This window comes from Temnothorax nylanderi, unplaced genomic scaffold (assembly GCF_030848795.1).
Source record: "Temnothorax nylanderi isolate EJ_2023f unplaced genomic scaffold, tnyl_v1.0 TNYL_tig0123_pilon, whole genome shotgun sequence".
NCBI classification, from domain to species: Eukaryota; Metazoa; Arthropoda; class Insecta; order Hymenoptera; family Formicidae; genus Temnothorax; species Temnothorax nylanderi.
The window spans coordinates 92,409-107,789 of record NW_027249185.1 but is presented as its reverse complement, the minus strand read 5'-3'; the positions used below and the strand labels follow the sequence as shown (position 1 = coordinate 107,789).

Below are 15,381 nucleotides of genomic sequence, written 5' to 3'. Positions count from 1 at the left end.
GGAGTAGGTATAAAATGTCATAATTTATAAGTTTTGTTTTTGAGGTATTACTAAGAAAGAGAGACTTTATAATATGAAAAAAAATGATTATTTGTTTACTATTTATTATCGCACAGAAATAAACTATTTTCTGTGAAAATTCCTAGTGTACGAATAATTTTTACACCTATTGTATAATAAAGAAAATTTTAAACAAAATATTATATAATATTATAGATATGTTCGTTTTATATTTTCCGAATTATAATAAGTTAAAAATTATAAAGAAAATGCTTCAAGTGCTTCGATAAAACTGATAAAAAACCATACTGTATTGCAGATTTTTCTGGTGCGGATGATCTTACGAATCCGGAATTTGTGAAAGACCTCGGAACGGCGATGATGGGTGATTTTGACCCGGAAATGTTCCCATCGGACGATGCCCTCAGACAGGGCCTTGATCCGATCGATGTGGATGGGCTACAAATGCTCGCTGACCCTACGATGGTTATATCGGATTCCAGCGCCGAAGCCCACTTTAGATTAGATCGACTTTAAGGGAAGAAATTTTACTCATTTACCAACACTCGTGTCGACTATTGCGTAGGATAAAATAAAATTCTGTCCTGGTGTCGTGATTAATTCTTAAGACACTTTGACATATTTGGGGTACCACTTCTTGGGCACTGGCAGATTTGCAGGAAAACGCGCGTCAATATGTATAAATGTTTGTAAATTTTATTTACCGCGTATAAACTTAAGTAGATTTATACGCAGATATTTTTATCTCGTTAAAATGCTGTGCATTTTTTTTTATCTCATAACCACCCGTACATGATGTCAGATCTGTATTGTTTTTTTTATGGATAGCGTATTTGCGTCTGAAATCTTTCGAAATATTTTCTGGAAACAGGTCAGTGGTCAATGAAAGTTGTTTCCCGCTCGTGATAAACCGCTACTTGACGATTAAGTAATATATATAAAAATCTTTATTAACCCTTTTTTTATTTTACACTACTTTGTACATTGTATCATGTATGATCTCTAAGAAGCACAAAAGAAAAGGTTTACTGATTTATACATGCTTTTATCATAATGCAATTCTAGTGAAGTAATCTACCGTTTAGGCCAATTTAAAGTTAGAAAAGACGAACGATAATCCTCCTCAATGGGGGGGAGTAATTAAAAAACGCATAAAGATATAGAAGTGAGAGAGGAGGGAGATGCCTATCGGCGGTACACGCCAACAGCGATCTAGAGTCTTATGTTTCCTTTTCCTCATTACATCCTTGCGATTACAACTTACGATCATAAAACATTTGTGTTAGTAGTACCTAATCTATACGAATAATTCGTTATTTTTTCCTCACTCTTAATATCACGTTCACGTTACACTACGAATTAGTTTAGGCAATACAGGATTGTATTATTGAACAAATTTAGGACTCGATTAACATTTATCGCAAAAATTACGATTGGATCTGTGATACTGAACGATTAAATCTATAAGAAATTTAAAAGCAATCTCACCGAAGAGACTGCATAAGAGTTTTTCGGGAAACGGACTTCTCTACGTTTCAGACATGCAATCCTGCTACTGATAATCATTTTTAGATTTACCATTTTACTTAAAGAATGGTTAATTATATAATTTCCAATCTCCGTTAATTATTAATTGCTTTTCTCATCGCTGAACAAACGCAGTGATAATAACGAGGAGGAAGAAAATGTCATATGCGTGTACCCTCGGCGGTTGTCAATTGTTTTTTGAAAGTAATACATTATACTTTATGCGCATTCGATAGTTAATCGAATGTGAAATTTAAGATAATTGTTAATAACTGTGAAATCAAGAAGATGACTCTTATATCTAGACACATTGTAAGTAGCGTACCATATCTTTCTCGAATAACATTCAAATTCTTCGTTCTAGTTAATGACATAATGTAGGCGATTAGTGTTACGGAATCAGGCTACGGCATACCGGAAGAACGCGGTAGAATCGATGGTATAGCGTAGTCTGAGTCCCCAACGGTGCATAATTCAGCACATACACCTTTCACATTATATTAAATAGATTGAAATTTGAAACAGACGTAAATCGCAATGAAATCGCTATCGCTAATATCACGTTCATATCTTATAAATATAGATCATCCTATGTCTGCAAAGATAATTAAATATACGGAATGGTGCTAGGAAAGCTCTTGTGTGTACGAAGTGTAAAGTGGAGAATGTCTCTTTTTACATTATCGCTCGTTACACACCATCAATTGGCGCGCACACACCTCGTAATCACAGGAGCTTTTTTACACGATGAAAAAACCCGCGGAGAGTGCATCTCGACGGAAGAAATTTTAACAATAATCTTTACATATTTAAAATGTGATTAATGTGACCAAGAGTTGAATCATTGATATATCCAAAAAATTTATCGTAGTAGATGAAATTCTCTTCCCGTTTGCTCTCTCTCTCTCTCTTTTACTTGCAAAAAAAAATCTCGTCCGCGTATATGCAAATGCAAGAGGTGCCAAAAGCGCGTAGATATTCGTCATAGATTGTAAGATCGTGCTATCGACTCATAACCGTGCAATATAAACGTATGTATATGATCGTCGGTCGTTTAACGTAAGGTTTTAACCAAGTTAAATGTTAACCAGGATCGTAAACGTCAATTTGTCATTGTCATTTTAACCGTAAATACGAGAAAGGCTTGCAAAGGGAAAATGTAAAGAACATAGAATTTTAACCCTTAAATGCCACCCGGGGTCCAGCGGACCCCAGACCCTTTAGAATGATATATTTTCAAATGTTCCCGCCAAATATGGAGCTCATATTTATTTATTTATTATTTTTTATTTTTTTGATTTTGGAGCCAACATTTTAACTGTTGGCGATCTTAATTTTTTATACTATGTTGAAATTGAAATTTTAACAATATAAGCATTTTATTCTCTTTTCTAAGCCTTGAACAACATTGAAAATAATTTTCATAACTAAATATCAAAAAATCAATAAGTAAGGAGACATTTTTCATGCTGGGGTCTTTTAGACCCCATGTGTCATTTACGAGATTCTTGAGAGGTGTGGCATTTAAGGGTTAACCAGGATCTTTGGAGAAGAAAGACAGATTTATTCCTGTTATATCGTGTCTGACATAATGCGGAACGTACATTGCTGTCTTTCGATATTCAAAGCTACGATATATTCAAAATGCAAAAGATTACGGGTAATGTATGCAATATATGGCAAAAATCATAGAAAGGAAATCACGTTATTGTGTTAATTGTTGTGTTACTAATTAAGCGAATTTAATCAATCCGTATTGATCTTCAATTAAATTTCTATCGTTTTTATCGGAATAAAATGTAAAAATGGTTATTGAATAGGTGATATAATCTGACAGCGCTAATTTCATCTTGTATTAATCTTAACGAATGAGGGCGTAATTGTAATAGTATCGAGTTATCGGCCTCAAAAAGATCGTAACGAGAATTGTACACGTTTTTATATTACGATCTCTTTTATCTTTGCACAAACACTGTGTTTTCGTGCTTTTTCTCTTGCTTATAAATCCCCTGACATTTGTTTTTTTTCCTTGGCGAATATTCGGTGCATGTTCAATCTAGCTTGAGATAATATTTCATTTGTGAAAAATTTATTTCAAATTGTTTATAATTTAATAGCGAACGATGCCTCGATACTAAAACGAATGATATTTTTCTTAGTTTGAGATTCGACGATCGTGATTGAGAAGATGCGATGCCCGGGAGACACGTTACATGTGGAAAGAAAAATCAATTTTTCGCACAGACGTTTTTACAAAATTTGATCACTTCTGTAATATAGATCGTAATATCGGCATCTCTTTAACGATCTGTACAAGCTTGTGATGAAATTCGAAGACAGAATGTATAAATGTATAACATCGCAATGAACATTATATTTTGTTTAGCGTTACACATACATACAATTCGGATTACGTTACAAATCAATTTTCTAAAGACGAATCTCTTTTTAAGAGTAGGAAGCGAAATGACTCCAACGTAGCACGACCAAAGTATCCTCAGGAAGATTTTACATCTTGAAACATGTAATCGTGTAAATTCGTACGTGTTTTCTTACTTGCTGCTATACGAAACCACGTTGAAGCCTCAATCGAAACGAATTTTAATGTAATCTCTGTTTCTTTCTGTCTCCTATATGTTTCTAAGTTTTATGCCTAGCTTTTTTAATTTAATCTAACAGGAAATACCTTTCCTATTTTTCTTTCCTCTTATCACACGCATTCTAAAACATACACACATTCTCTCTCTCTCTCTCTCTCTTTCTCTCTCCCTCTCTCCCTCTCTCCCTTTCTTCCTCTCTCTTTCTCTCCTCTCTCTCTTTCTCCTCTTTCTCTTTCTTCTCTCTTTCTTTCTCTCTCTCTCTCACGCTCTCTCTCTCTCTCCCTATCTCTCTCTCCCTCTGTTTTATCGCATCGAGGAGAGGAGAGACTGGCTTAAGATTAATAAGATCGCAAGCCTGTTGTAACGTGCAATTAAAAGAAAATTAAGTAAGCAGCGAATGTGGAGAAAGCGTCGCTGCCTAGTCTCGCGTCAGATCGATCGGTCGCGTCGATCCGTGAGGGCTTAATGAAAGAAAAAATTTGTAATATTTGTATATAGCCATGTTATACTGTGGTAAAAGAAAAATTACCTATTATTATAAATAATATTATATATATAAATATATATTATATATATATTATCTATATGTAATACCGTTACGTTGTTGTACTACATTATTGTGAACACCATTTCTCAGACATCGATTTTTTTAAATAAAAAAGAAAAGAGCTCTCTTTCGACACACACTAAATACCAAGCCAAATATCCGTCACGTTATTCGCCACGCGTGTGGCTCTCGCTCGTGTCGGCTAAGCGTACACCATGTGCATTCTCGCAATCGTTGCATTCGCATATTATCTGTACCGATTGATTCACGCGCCGGTGAATTGTGTCCGTCAAAATGTTTGTTCGCTTTGTATATGATTACGTTACATATCATAACAGAGAGACGTTGCCATAGATATCAAAGAGATTATACAGCGATTAAAACGTTGCTCTAAGTATTCATTCTCATTCAACTTTCCGTTAATTTTTGACCCGTCGTTTTATCTTTAAGTAGCGGATAAGTTTGACGAACAATGCCGGGAGGGGAAGATAAACGCTATTTACGATTTTCCAAGAAATATCGGTGCCTGAGCGTTTCAATAACGAGCCTTTTCGTCAGATTGATACTCGTCCTAATCTAACTAATTAACAGTTAGTCAATCGCGGCGGATGTTTCGCAAATTGTACAACTTTTGTCATCTATAACCGGAACGACACGATCAATTCGCCTGCGTATTTTTGTAACGTGTTACGAATCAGTCTGCATTTAAAAGCGTAATTATTCAAAGCAACGCGATTTTAAATACGTCGCTTTATTCCATAATCGAGTAATATTCGATGACATTGATTTCATTCGCGAAAGATATATACACTGAATATAGAGTGATTTTATATATAGAAGAAAATCTTTTAGCACAATCTATTGTTCTATGATTTCTTCCCATATTTCTTCTCGCATTGATACACTTGCAGATGCAACTGCATTTAAAAAAAATGGAATCATACTTTTTTTTAGCGTAAATCGATTCTTCTCATTATTCTGCGTATAAAAGTATTAAAACAAGTTGTAGTTCGTTCTTTCAAATCATTTTTTCAAATAAATACTGCGAATACACATTATTCTTGCAAAATCCTCACAAGAAAGAATCTTTCACATTATCTTACTTTAATGCTTTTATGTGCAGAACAATGAGAAGAATTAATTCCATTTATAAAAAAGAAGTGCAGTTGCATCTTGTAAGTATATCTGTACCATAGAAGCAAAGTATTGTATCTCCAGTTTTTGTCAAAATGGAGTTAATATGTTTTTCAATATATCAGGAGCTTAAATTGTATAAAGGGTCTTATGTCTATTATTACTGGTTCCTAAGATAAAATATTTAGAAAAAGTCGTATTGAAAATTTTCATGGTGCCTTAATTTTGGTCAGGTACAGCGTGTTATTGACACAGTTGTACTATTAAAATTAAAGTACTGTAACAATTTATTAATATGTTAGTTAAATTACTTTATTAAAAACTCAACAATCAAGTTACTATTTTTATTTTATATCTAAAGAATACACCATTTCTCTGTTAAAAACTTTAAACTTTGTTTTCTCTGAATTTATAATAATGGAGATACGATTCTTTACTTCCAAGGTACAGATATGTATTATTGTATATTCGAAAAAATATAATCTTAGAATGGTTGATATTTATACTAAATAATGAAAGATTTTCTTCTACTACTTTTTTCTATTTTGTCTTCGAAAATAGCTATTAAAACCAGTCTAGTTGGAATCATCCTGTATAGTCTATTTCCAAGTGCAAAGATCCCATCTCGAGTCGCTTCGCGTTATTCGAATCATATACGATTTCTGTTCGGCATGCAACGATATATTTCGGAAGGAAAAAGAGAGAAGCTCGGGTACGAAAGAAAAAAACCAGAGGCAAATACGCTCATTCACACATAATACATGCGACACGCACACACTCACAGAGAAGAATATTGCCATTTAGCATCTAAGTTCCCTGGAACATTTTCATCGTTCTCGAATTCTCCTAGCCGTCGATGTAAATAATCGTTTCATATTGTTACAAAGTAGACCGATTACGGAACGACAGGGACAGATTGTACATACATTTTCGGGATATTATCGGACGTGCCGATTACACGGTGCATTATCTCTGTTTCCGACGTCCATAATGTATAAGCGCACAAAACCGATTGACGATTTATGTGTCTTCTTCATGTTTTAATCGTGACTTTATTAATTAAATCTTGAACGTCTACGAAGCGTCTGTGTTTTTGCCTAGGTACCTCTCTCTCTCTTTATCTCTTTTTATCTCGATTGGCGCTAAGAGTTCAGCCCGGAGAACACGGCGATTATCCGCGTAAGCTGAATCTATCATGTAAAATAATAATTTAATAAAAACCACAATAACAAAATACACATTTTTTGCTTTATGAAATAAATAAATGAATAAATATTTTAATTAATATTGTTTTGCTATTGCGCGCGCGCGCGCGCTCGTATGTTTTTTTTTATCAAAGAATTATGTGTCAATTTTGTGCGTAAAACATCCGACGATAAACAACGTTGGAGTATTGTTACGCAATTTAAATCATCGAGAAAAACGCGTCTCTTGACACCGACATGAAAAATAACGAATTTTGAGATATCTCTTTAACAATGTTCGGTGCGTCATAATTTTTCTCATTTTTTTGGCACAAGTTTCGACAACAAACAATGCAGAAACATTATTTAGATCAACGAAAACGCGAATCATTTTTTATCTATTACGAAAACGGGACGATACTCGAGATACCCGTTTCTTGTAACAATATTTTGAGATTGTTAATCTCAAAATCTCTTCCTTACACGTTTTAATGACTAATCTGACGATAAATGACATTGAAACATTATAATCAAGAAAAGAAGAGGAAATTGAACGTCCGCATATCGAGGTAAAACACTAGACGATATTCAAGAAATCTTTTGTTTGTAAAATTTGTCATGTTTCATTTGAGTCTGTTAATTTACTTAATAAATTAATTTATGACGTAGTTCGCTATTACGAAGGAAACAATACGAATGATCGCAATTTGTCATCTTTTTTAGCGTATGAACTGGTTAAATTCGCATAATTATAATAAATGTAATAATTATTAATTAATGAAACGTTTTAAAATCAGATTAACAATATGCGTTAAAAATTAAACGAATTTGATTACGCGTCTTTGGAGACGCTGAAAAAAATCGTAAAAATTATTAGAAAGAAATATTCCAATACGAGGCGAGAATTGATTTTGCATTGATATTTCAATAATATTTCTAATAGTCAATGTTTTAACTTCTGAAATTAATATGTAATATATTAGTTTTCAACATGCAAAATGGAAAGTAATAAAAATGTGACGAAATATTATTTTAATTATTCGTTATTATTATTATTCACATTATAACAATTCATAATGTGTTGACAGTGTGATAATATTTATAATAACGGTAGTATAATAGTATTACACTAATAATACACTTATTAATAACTATTCTAGCAACTATACTATATCCTTTCTCGCTCTGGTATGGCAGTAAGCGCCTAGCATATTTCAAATAGAAATCTTATATACGCTTGGAATAGCTTCATTTTGACGCTAATAATACGTTTGGACTAGCGTCATTTTGATGCTATGAATATATACATATGAAACGTCCAAACATATAGTATAACAAGTTAATCCTTCATAACGCTCATTGCATTTAGCAGAGGAGGATAAAATGAAGGACGTTTCTCTTCTCTTCACTATAAACATGATAATGTCAGAATTGGCCGATAAACACATCGTTTCGCCAAGACAAAATTATTTAACATTTTACTTCAATATTCTAATTATGTAACATTCAAATATGTCTACAGCTGCGAAACATCAAAGTTGAAGCAGCAACACTCTGTTAAAGTGAGTCCTTGCTAGGGTCGCAAAATGCACGAGAATACAAAATACAAAAAAGAAATTATAAAAACGTTGCGCAAGATCAGATTACTTGATCTCCAATTCGCGTGCGGGTTTGTGCGCAGCATGTGATAGTGGTTACGAATAACTATCAATTTTTTTTACATTTTCGTCAGGTATATTTGAAAGATGCTAGACAAACTGCTTTCTACTACTAGCCGAAAGCTATAGAAAATACACTACAACTTAACGTAATAAACAAAATGATATTATGTATGTGATGAACAATGATATCGTGTAATAATAATCGTAACTTAAAATTACTAAAACGTCACTTATATAATTTCACGACTTAAAATTCTAAAAGTGTAATTTTTAAAACTATACAGTCTTTTTTGGTAAAACTTTAATATTGTACAATAATCTAGGAATCTCTCAGAGTTTAGTCTCTGAAAAATTGTACGACTTGATAATATCTATTTTTATCTATCTTAGTTCTTAAACAGCCTTGCGATAGATTCTCGCTATAGTTTTACCATTACTTCTACACACTAATACGTTTACTAAATACATATTTCAATAACCATGACTAAGAATGTTTTATTTGATGTATTTAACATGTATAAATCTTGTGTAGATTATTTTTTGTAAGATACGCTCTAGCACACATATATCAAACATCAGGCATTGAATAATGCGACATATGTGTATGATTCACGTATTTCTGTCGTTCTCATCGAATTTTATTTGTCTCGATGTTCTATCTTCATGATCTTTTAACTACTTCTTTTACTGACCCTTATAACTATTTTTTAATATAGGTAACTAATCATTCTAAATCAATAACTCTAAAAATGCATTATATTTATTTACATTCAGGGAGAGAGAAAAAAAAGAAAGAGAGAGAGAGAGAGAGAGAGAGAGAGAGAGAGAGAGAGAGAGAGAGAGAGAGAGAGAGAGATTCACAATAAGTAAATATCTACTGGAGTATAAACAAAAAAGTTATATGTTTGTTATATTAATTTATAATAGGATTGATTTATAATATTACGAAATATAGATGCATAATTTATTTCGTAATTTTTATTAGATAATTATCAAGTATTATCTCTACTTTTGAAACTTCTCCGCGTCAAAGATGAAACAACAACGAATGTCCTTTAATATCTAAATTAAATTAAAAAAAATTGTGTTATCATCAAAACAACTAATTCGTCCTCTAACGTTCGTTTATCTAACGAAAGATTGCGGAATCAATGTCGAAAAATCATCTAACTATTCTAACTCATTATCATTTGTGATGCGGTCATCACACGTATGCTTTCGATTAAGATATCCTTTAGAGAATTCAATTTAGGAAACAAAGGATACTTTGCTTAAAAAATTTACATTTTATATAATAAAATCATGTAAGCTAGGTAATGCAAATAATACAAATACAAAAAAAAGAAATACATGTATTATTACATAACATTTTCTATGTCGATAATACCGTTCGTTTAACGAGAAAAATAGCTTATGAAATACACTTACTTAAAGAATATATTGTCTAAAAAAAGTTTGATTTTGATAACAGTGATCTTAAAATAAGAATAAAATGATCTAAATTATTACAAAAGAAATACATACATATATATACATAATATATTTTGTGAATCAATAGTTCCACATTCCTTTAATGAAGAGAAAGAACATGGCAGAGAGGTGGCACAAAAAATATTTCTGATCCTCGTATATCTACAAGTGCAAAATTTATCATGAAGCAGGCAGGAAAATGTTGCATTTAAAATCATTTAATTCGGATGCACCGAGAATTAAAAATGTTTATGCCATTTACCATTAGTTTGTTTCGATTTTAAGAAAAAATACAAATGTTGATACTGTTTAAAATAACGTGATAGAAAAAAATGTGTAGACGCATATGTATACAAAAGCAGAAAAATCATATTTACAACATTCGATATCTATCTAATGTATCCTAAAATAAGGTCTAACTCAGTTTCAACAATTATTATAATTGTTACTTAATTTGACAAACTTACGTAAAGCTGTGTCAAAATTTGCATCGATAGTTCTTTTCACGGTTCTCACTTAAAATGAACATATCGTATAATATGATATGTATTCATACTCCGTTTGCGCATACTCCAATGATAAAAATTTATAGTCAAAATATATTGGAAAGTACAATTGTATACATTAATGGTATTCAGTGGGTTTACATTAAGAATAATACTTCATGAAATGCAATTCCTTGATTTTTTATTTACGTGCATGAAGTAGTTGAACCATCATAGTAAGTAAATCAGTTGGAGCTCATTGATTGAACAAATTATCCATAAACGTATATTATTTAAATATTACAGTAATAATAAATTTAACTGTCGGATGCAAGCGCACGAAACACCATTAGTGCATATTGTACATAATAGTCACGAAATCTCTACACATTTACAAACATACATTCATCATAATTGTTACATTTAACATTCTGTATCTAATATCACATTACATCTAAATTATTTCAGTTTATAAACAAATCTCACTTTGGTAAAAAAGATCACTGATATTTCAATACCAATAAAAATATCTCAATTCTCCTAATGATTTATAAATTTTTATCTCTAATAAAAAGTGGAGTATAGCAACGGAGCGATACAATTATCCTTTTGTTTGTTAATTATATGCACCTAATTATATGGCGTATTTCTTCGTTTTTCTTTTCTTATCAGTTCTTATGTGAAAAAGTTGCTTAGCGATGTTATAATGGGGCATTCCATGCCAAATCGACCTGGGTTTAACCCTCGACCTCTCGGATTTGGTCGGCGATTTTTTATGTTATTGTTTCAACTCTAAAATGCACTCAGAATTTTTTTTAGATTTTTTTTTATAAAATTGATTTACTTATAATTTTTTAAACCGACATATTGATGGCCACAATTTAAAAATCTGGAAAAATTCTCAAAAATCCTGTGTCAGATATCAAAATTTTTAAGCCTTGACCCAAAGTGGGCCGGGGTTCGCTTCTAATTTTTTCGAGCTTTTTTCGAGTTTTTTTCGAAAAAAATATTAGAAGCAGACGTCAGTCTACTGTAGGCTGTTGCTTGAACATTTTTGTATATAACACAGGATTTTTGAGAATTTTTTTCAGATTTTTTCGACGCAATTTTTTTTATTTTGGAAAATTGCTTTAAAAAAATTTGAAAAAATTCTCAAAAATCCTGTGTTGTATATAAAAAGTTTAAGCAACAGCCTACAGTAGACTGACGTCTGCTTCTAATTTTTTTCAATATTTTTTTTGAAAAAAACTCGAAAAGATTAGAAGCGAACGCCGGCCCATTTCGGGTTAAGGCTTAAAAATTTTGATATTTGACACAAGATTTTTGAGAATTTTTTTTCAGATTTTTAAATTGTGGCCATCAATATGTCGGTTTAAAAAATTATAACGAAATCAATTTTATAAAAAAAAATCTAAAAAAATTCCGAGTGCATTTTAGAGTTAGAACAATAACATAAAAAATCGCCGACCAAATCCGAGAGGTCGAGGGTCAAACCCAGGTCGATTTGGCATGGAATGCCCCATATATATGCGGAACTATTCGGAACTATTAATTTCCGAGCGCAATAACTCTGCTCTTCAAACATATTTGAGATATTCGGATAGACAATATAGACAACTTTTATTCAAATTTAAGTATTTGGTAATACCCAAAGTAATAAGAAAGTTTGCAACATTACACTGCAAGCAAACGGAAAGTTGATTTCTTTAGTTTCCAATTAAAACGCAGTTGCGTTTTCATGTTTGAAAAGAATCGCTAATTCCTCTAATAAACCTTTCACAAAGAAACTTGTAAAGAAACATTAAAAAACAGGATTAAATGTTTTAATATATAAATGCTGGAAAGTTTTATCCTGCATTTAAAAGAAGGAAATAAAAGAAGGAAGTAACTTTTTATTTTTTAATTAAATATTCACAATGTCTGCTCGAATGTCTCGTTTGGAAAGCGAAATTATTGATTAGACTCTCCGAGGCTAATTCGTTTCGTATGAAATCACGTGTCTTCAAAGCGTTCACGATTCGTTATTTTGTGCCCGTTTATCATTATTATTAGGGCTTGACGGAGTACTACTGCTCTCATTATTACTCTCACTACGTTTAACTGACAGGACACCTTCATACAAAATACCATCAATATTTACACTAATTTCTAGTTCTCTTCGTCCACTTTCTAAAAAAGAAAGAAAAATTATTTTAATAAATAGTTTCTTCTTTTTACGAATAATGTAAATTTAATCTCCTCAACCTTCCTGAACTCACCCTACGGTCTCTCAGACCTACGAAACACAAAACCATGTTAGCTTCAAAGCACATTATCAGAAATAAAGATTGATTTTATTCACTATTTTTTTTCCATAGAAGACATCCCCAACTTTAACAAGAAATCAAAGTTTAACTAAAAACAAACTTAATGTATTATATTTTTATTATATAAGTCGGTGAGTCTATGTGTCATAGAAAATAGGGTGAGTTCAGAAAGGTTAAAAGAAAATTATAATTTCGATAAAGGAAATTTTATCTCATTGCCGTGTCTGTATCATAGTAAATTTAGAATTTATTAATTCTAAACCTAGACTCACCTCGTGTGCTAACCTGCTGTCTAATGCGCAGGGAGTGTATATTATTTCCCTCCTCATCAGATAACATCATTCTTTTAATAGACGGAGATAAGAGTTCAGCAGCCTCGTGACTTCTCTTCAGTTCTGGATTCGAAACTTCCGGTGGTGAACTCACGGATCTACTAGCGTTTGGAGAGGATACCGAATCCAATCTAATCGAAAGATTTTTATCATTAAACTATACACTTCCTTCCCGCCTGTCCATTAAAGCAGCCGGGAGCTCTTATTTACCTGTTTCCGGAGTTTGCGAGATCCAAGGCCTCTCTCTGTTCGGGGCTATTTGCCGGTACCAATGGCGAGTGGGACGACGTTGGAGAGAAGGCTGGCTGTCCCATCGCTGGATAGATATTACTATTGGCTTGACTGTATATATTCCAGAATTGCAGTCCGGATTTAATTCCCTCCGCCGTTGTCGGCGGTGGTGTCGATGTGCTACCTTGGATCATCGGATTATTGGGAATTGTGCTTCTGTCTCTCAGTAGCCTCATCATGTACTCTGAAACTGTGTACATGTTCGAAATTAGAGGTAAAATATGATAACTGAATTAGAAAGATAAAGAGCTGGAACGGCGTGCTTATTATAGTTACGTGTTTTCGATGGTTTACCATCTTGAATTATAATGGGATAATTATGAAGAATGATCGATAATCCCAAACATACGTAGGTATAAGATGAATAAAACTCATATAATTTGATGATCATTCTCTTCTCTTCACGAGTTCATAGTCTTATTTGTATAGAATAATATTAAAATAATTTGTAATATTATATCTACAAATTATGATAATTATTCTAAGATGAAAAATAACCAAACAGAAAAATTTTCATTTTGCTGCTGAGAGTTTTGAAAAACAGGAAATCGAAGTATTGTTTGAAAGGAACAAGGAAACTCAACAGAAACTCGTAAGAAATGCAATTAAACATATAAGATGAAACAAATAATAAAAATCTGAGTTCTAAAAACTTTCTAAATTTTGTGTCGAGACAATTGACACAATTGTTTCTATGCATTTTGAATTAAAAATCTTTTTGTTGCTTTATTTTTGGCGTTGTCAAATGAGTAATGCATCTTCATTCGCATAAAAGACTAAAAGATGAATGAGTCACTATGAAGCTTCATCAATTTCCGAACTCTACAAATTACTTTTGAAAATATATGAAATCAAAATTAGTTATCTTTTAGAGTTATAAAATTTAAAATAATAACATAAAAGCAACGATGCCAGATAGGGTTGCAAACATTATTGCAATAATTTATTGAACGTCTTACGTTGATAAACATTCTTGATTATCTGAAATGTCATGGATTGTCTGATTTGGATTTCGGTGTTATTCTGAAACATATATATATTATAAAACGAATTTTACAGGCGTCTTTAACTGACAGCTCAATCTCATCTTCTAAATTAAAGCAGCTCCACTTACTTCATTATTCTACCAAATAACTGTAAGCTATGAAAAACTTGTTTTTGTAAGTCAATGTTTCGTCAACGAGAAACTCAAGTTTCGGTATTCGTTAAAATCATATCAATGAACTTTCGAGTTTATCTACAAATTTATGTTATATTATATTAAAATGCAATGTCTGTGATAGATGGATCGTCGAATACCCAAAGATATCACGATATCTTGACCTCTGAATTTTTGTTGTTGCTATGATTTTTCGTGCCGCGGTAAAGCAGCAATATTGCCAAAGTATATCCGGTCACGTCGCACGAGGAAACGATCGAAGGAGAGCTACGAGTGCGATCGAAGCGCGCGACGTTACTCAGATCGCTGTCGGGCGCAGCGACGAGGTGGAAAGAGAGAAGGAAAGGGGGTAGGGAAATAGGAATGCTCGTTAGCGAGAGCCATCCGTTAACGCCTGTCTTCCGGAGGATCGTACAATCAATTATGCCTCCTTCGCTCTCGCATCATCATCTCCGGGGAGGCCCGAAGCACTACCTACCGATTTAAAATAAACCCGTGTGTGTGCTCTACCTCCTCTCGTTTCCTTCCTCCGTTTTTTCTATCCCGTCCACCCCCCCCCCCCCCCGATATCTTCCCTACCGTCGGGAAGTCTCTCATTTTTGCTCTTTTCTCCGCTCTTTTTCTATTTCTATTTCTGATTACGACGTTGCGAATTGCGTCTGTC

General features: G+C 32.7%; 2 protein-coding genes across 9 annotated transcripts in view; one reads left to right on the top strand and one right to left on the bottom strand.

Moving 5' to 3' along the window:
• The window catches only part of Crtc (CREB-regulated transcription coactivator), a 40,052-nt gene extending 33,146 nt beyond the window's left edge, over positions 1–6,906 (top strand). For all 8 annotated transcript variants that reach the window (XM_071713356.1, XM_071713349.1, XM_071713354.1 and 5 more), the window contains one exon: positions 320–6,906. In XM_071713356.1, coding sequence (XP_071569457.1) covers positions 320–537 — 218 coding nt within the window. In that variant the 3' untranslated portion in view covers positions 538–6,906. The remainder of the gene's footprint in view (positions 1–319) is intronic.
• Positions 6,907–8,040: 1,134 nt separating this feature from the next.
• The window catches only part of Retn (retained), a gene marked incomplete at its 5' end in the record, with an annotated part of 74,490 nt that continues 67,149 nt past the window's right edge, over positions 8,041–15,381 (bottom strand). The window contains 3 exons of the mRNA XM_071713357.1: positions 8,041–12,798; positions 13,208–13,398; positions 13,478–13,748. Of these exons, the coding sequence (XP_071569458.1) occupies positions 12,641–12,798; positions 13,208–13,398; positions 13,478–13,748 (620 nt within the window). The remainder of the gene's footprint in view (positions 12,799–13,207; positions 13,399–13,477; positions 13,749–15,381) is intronic.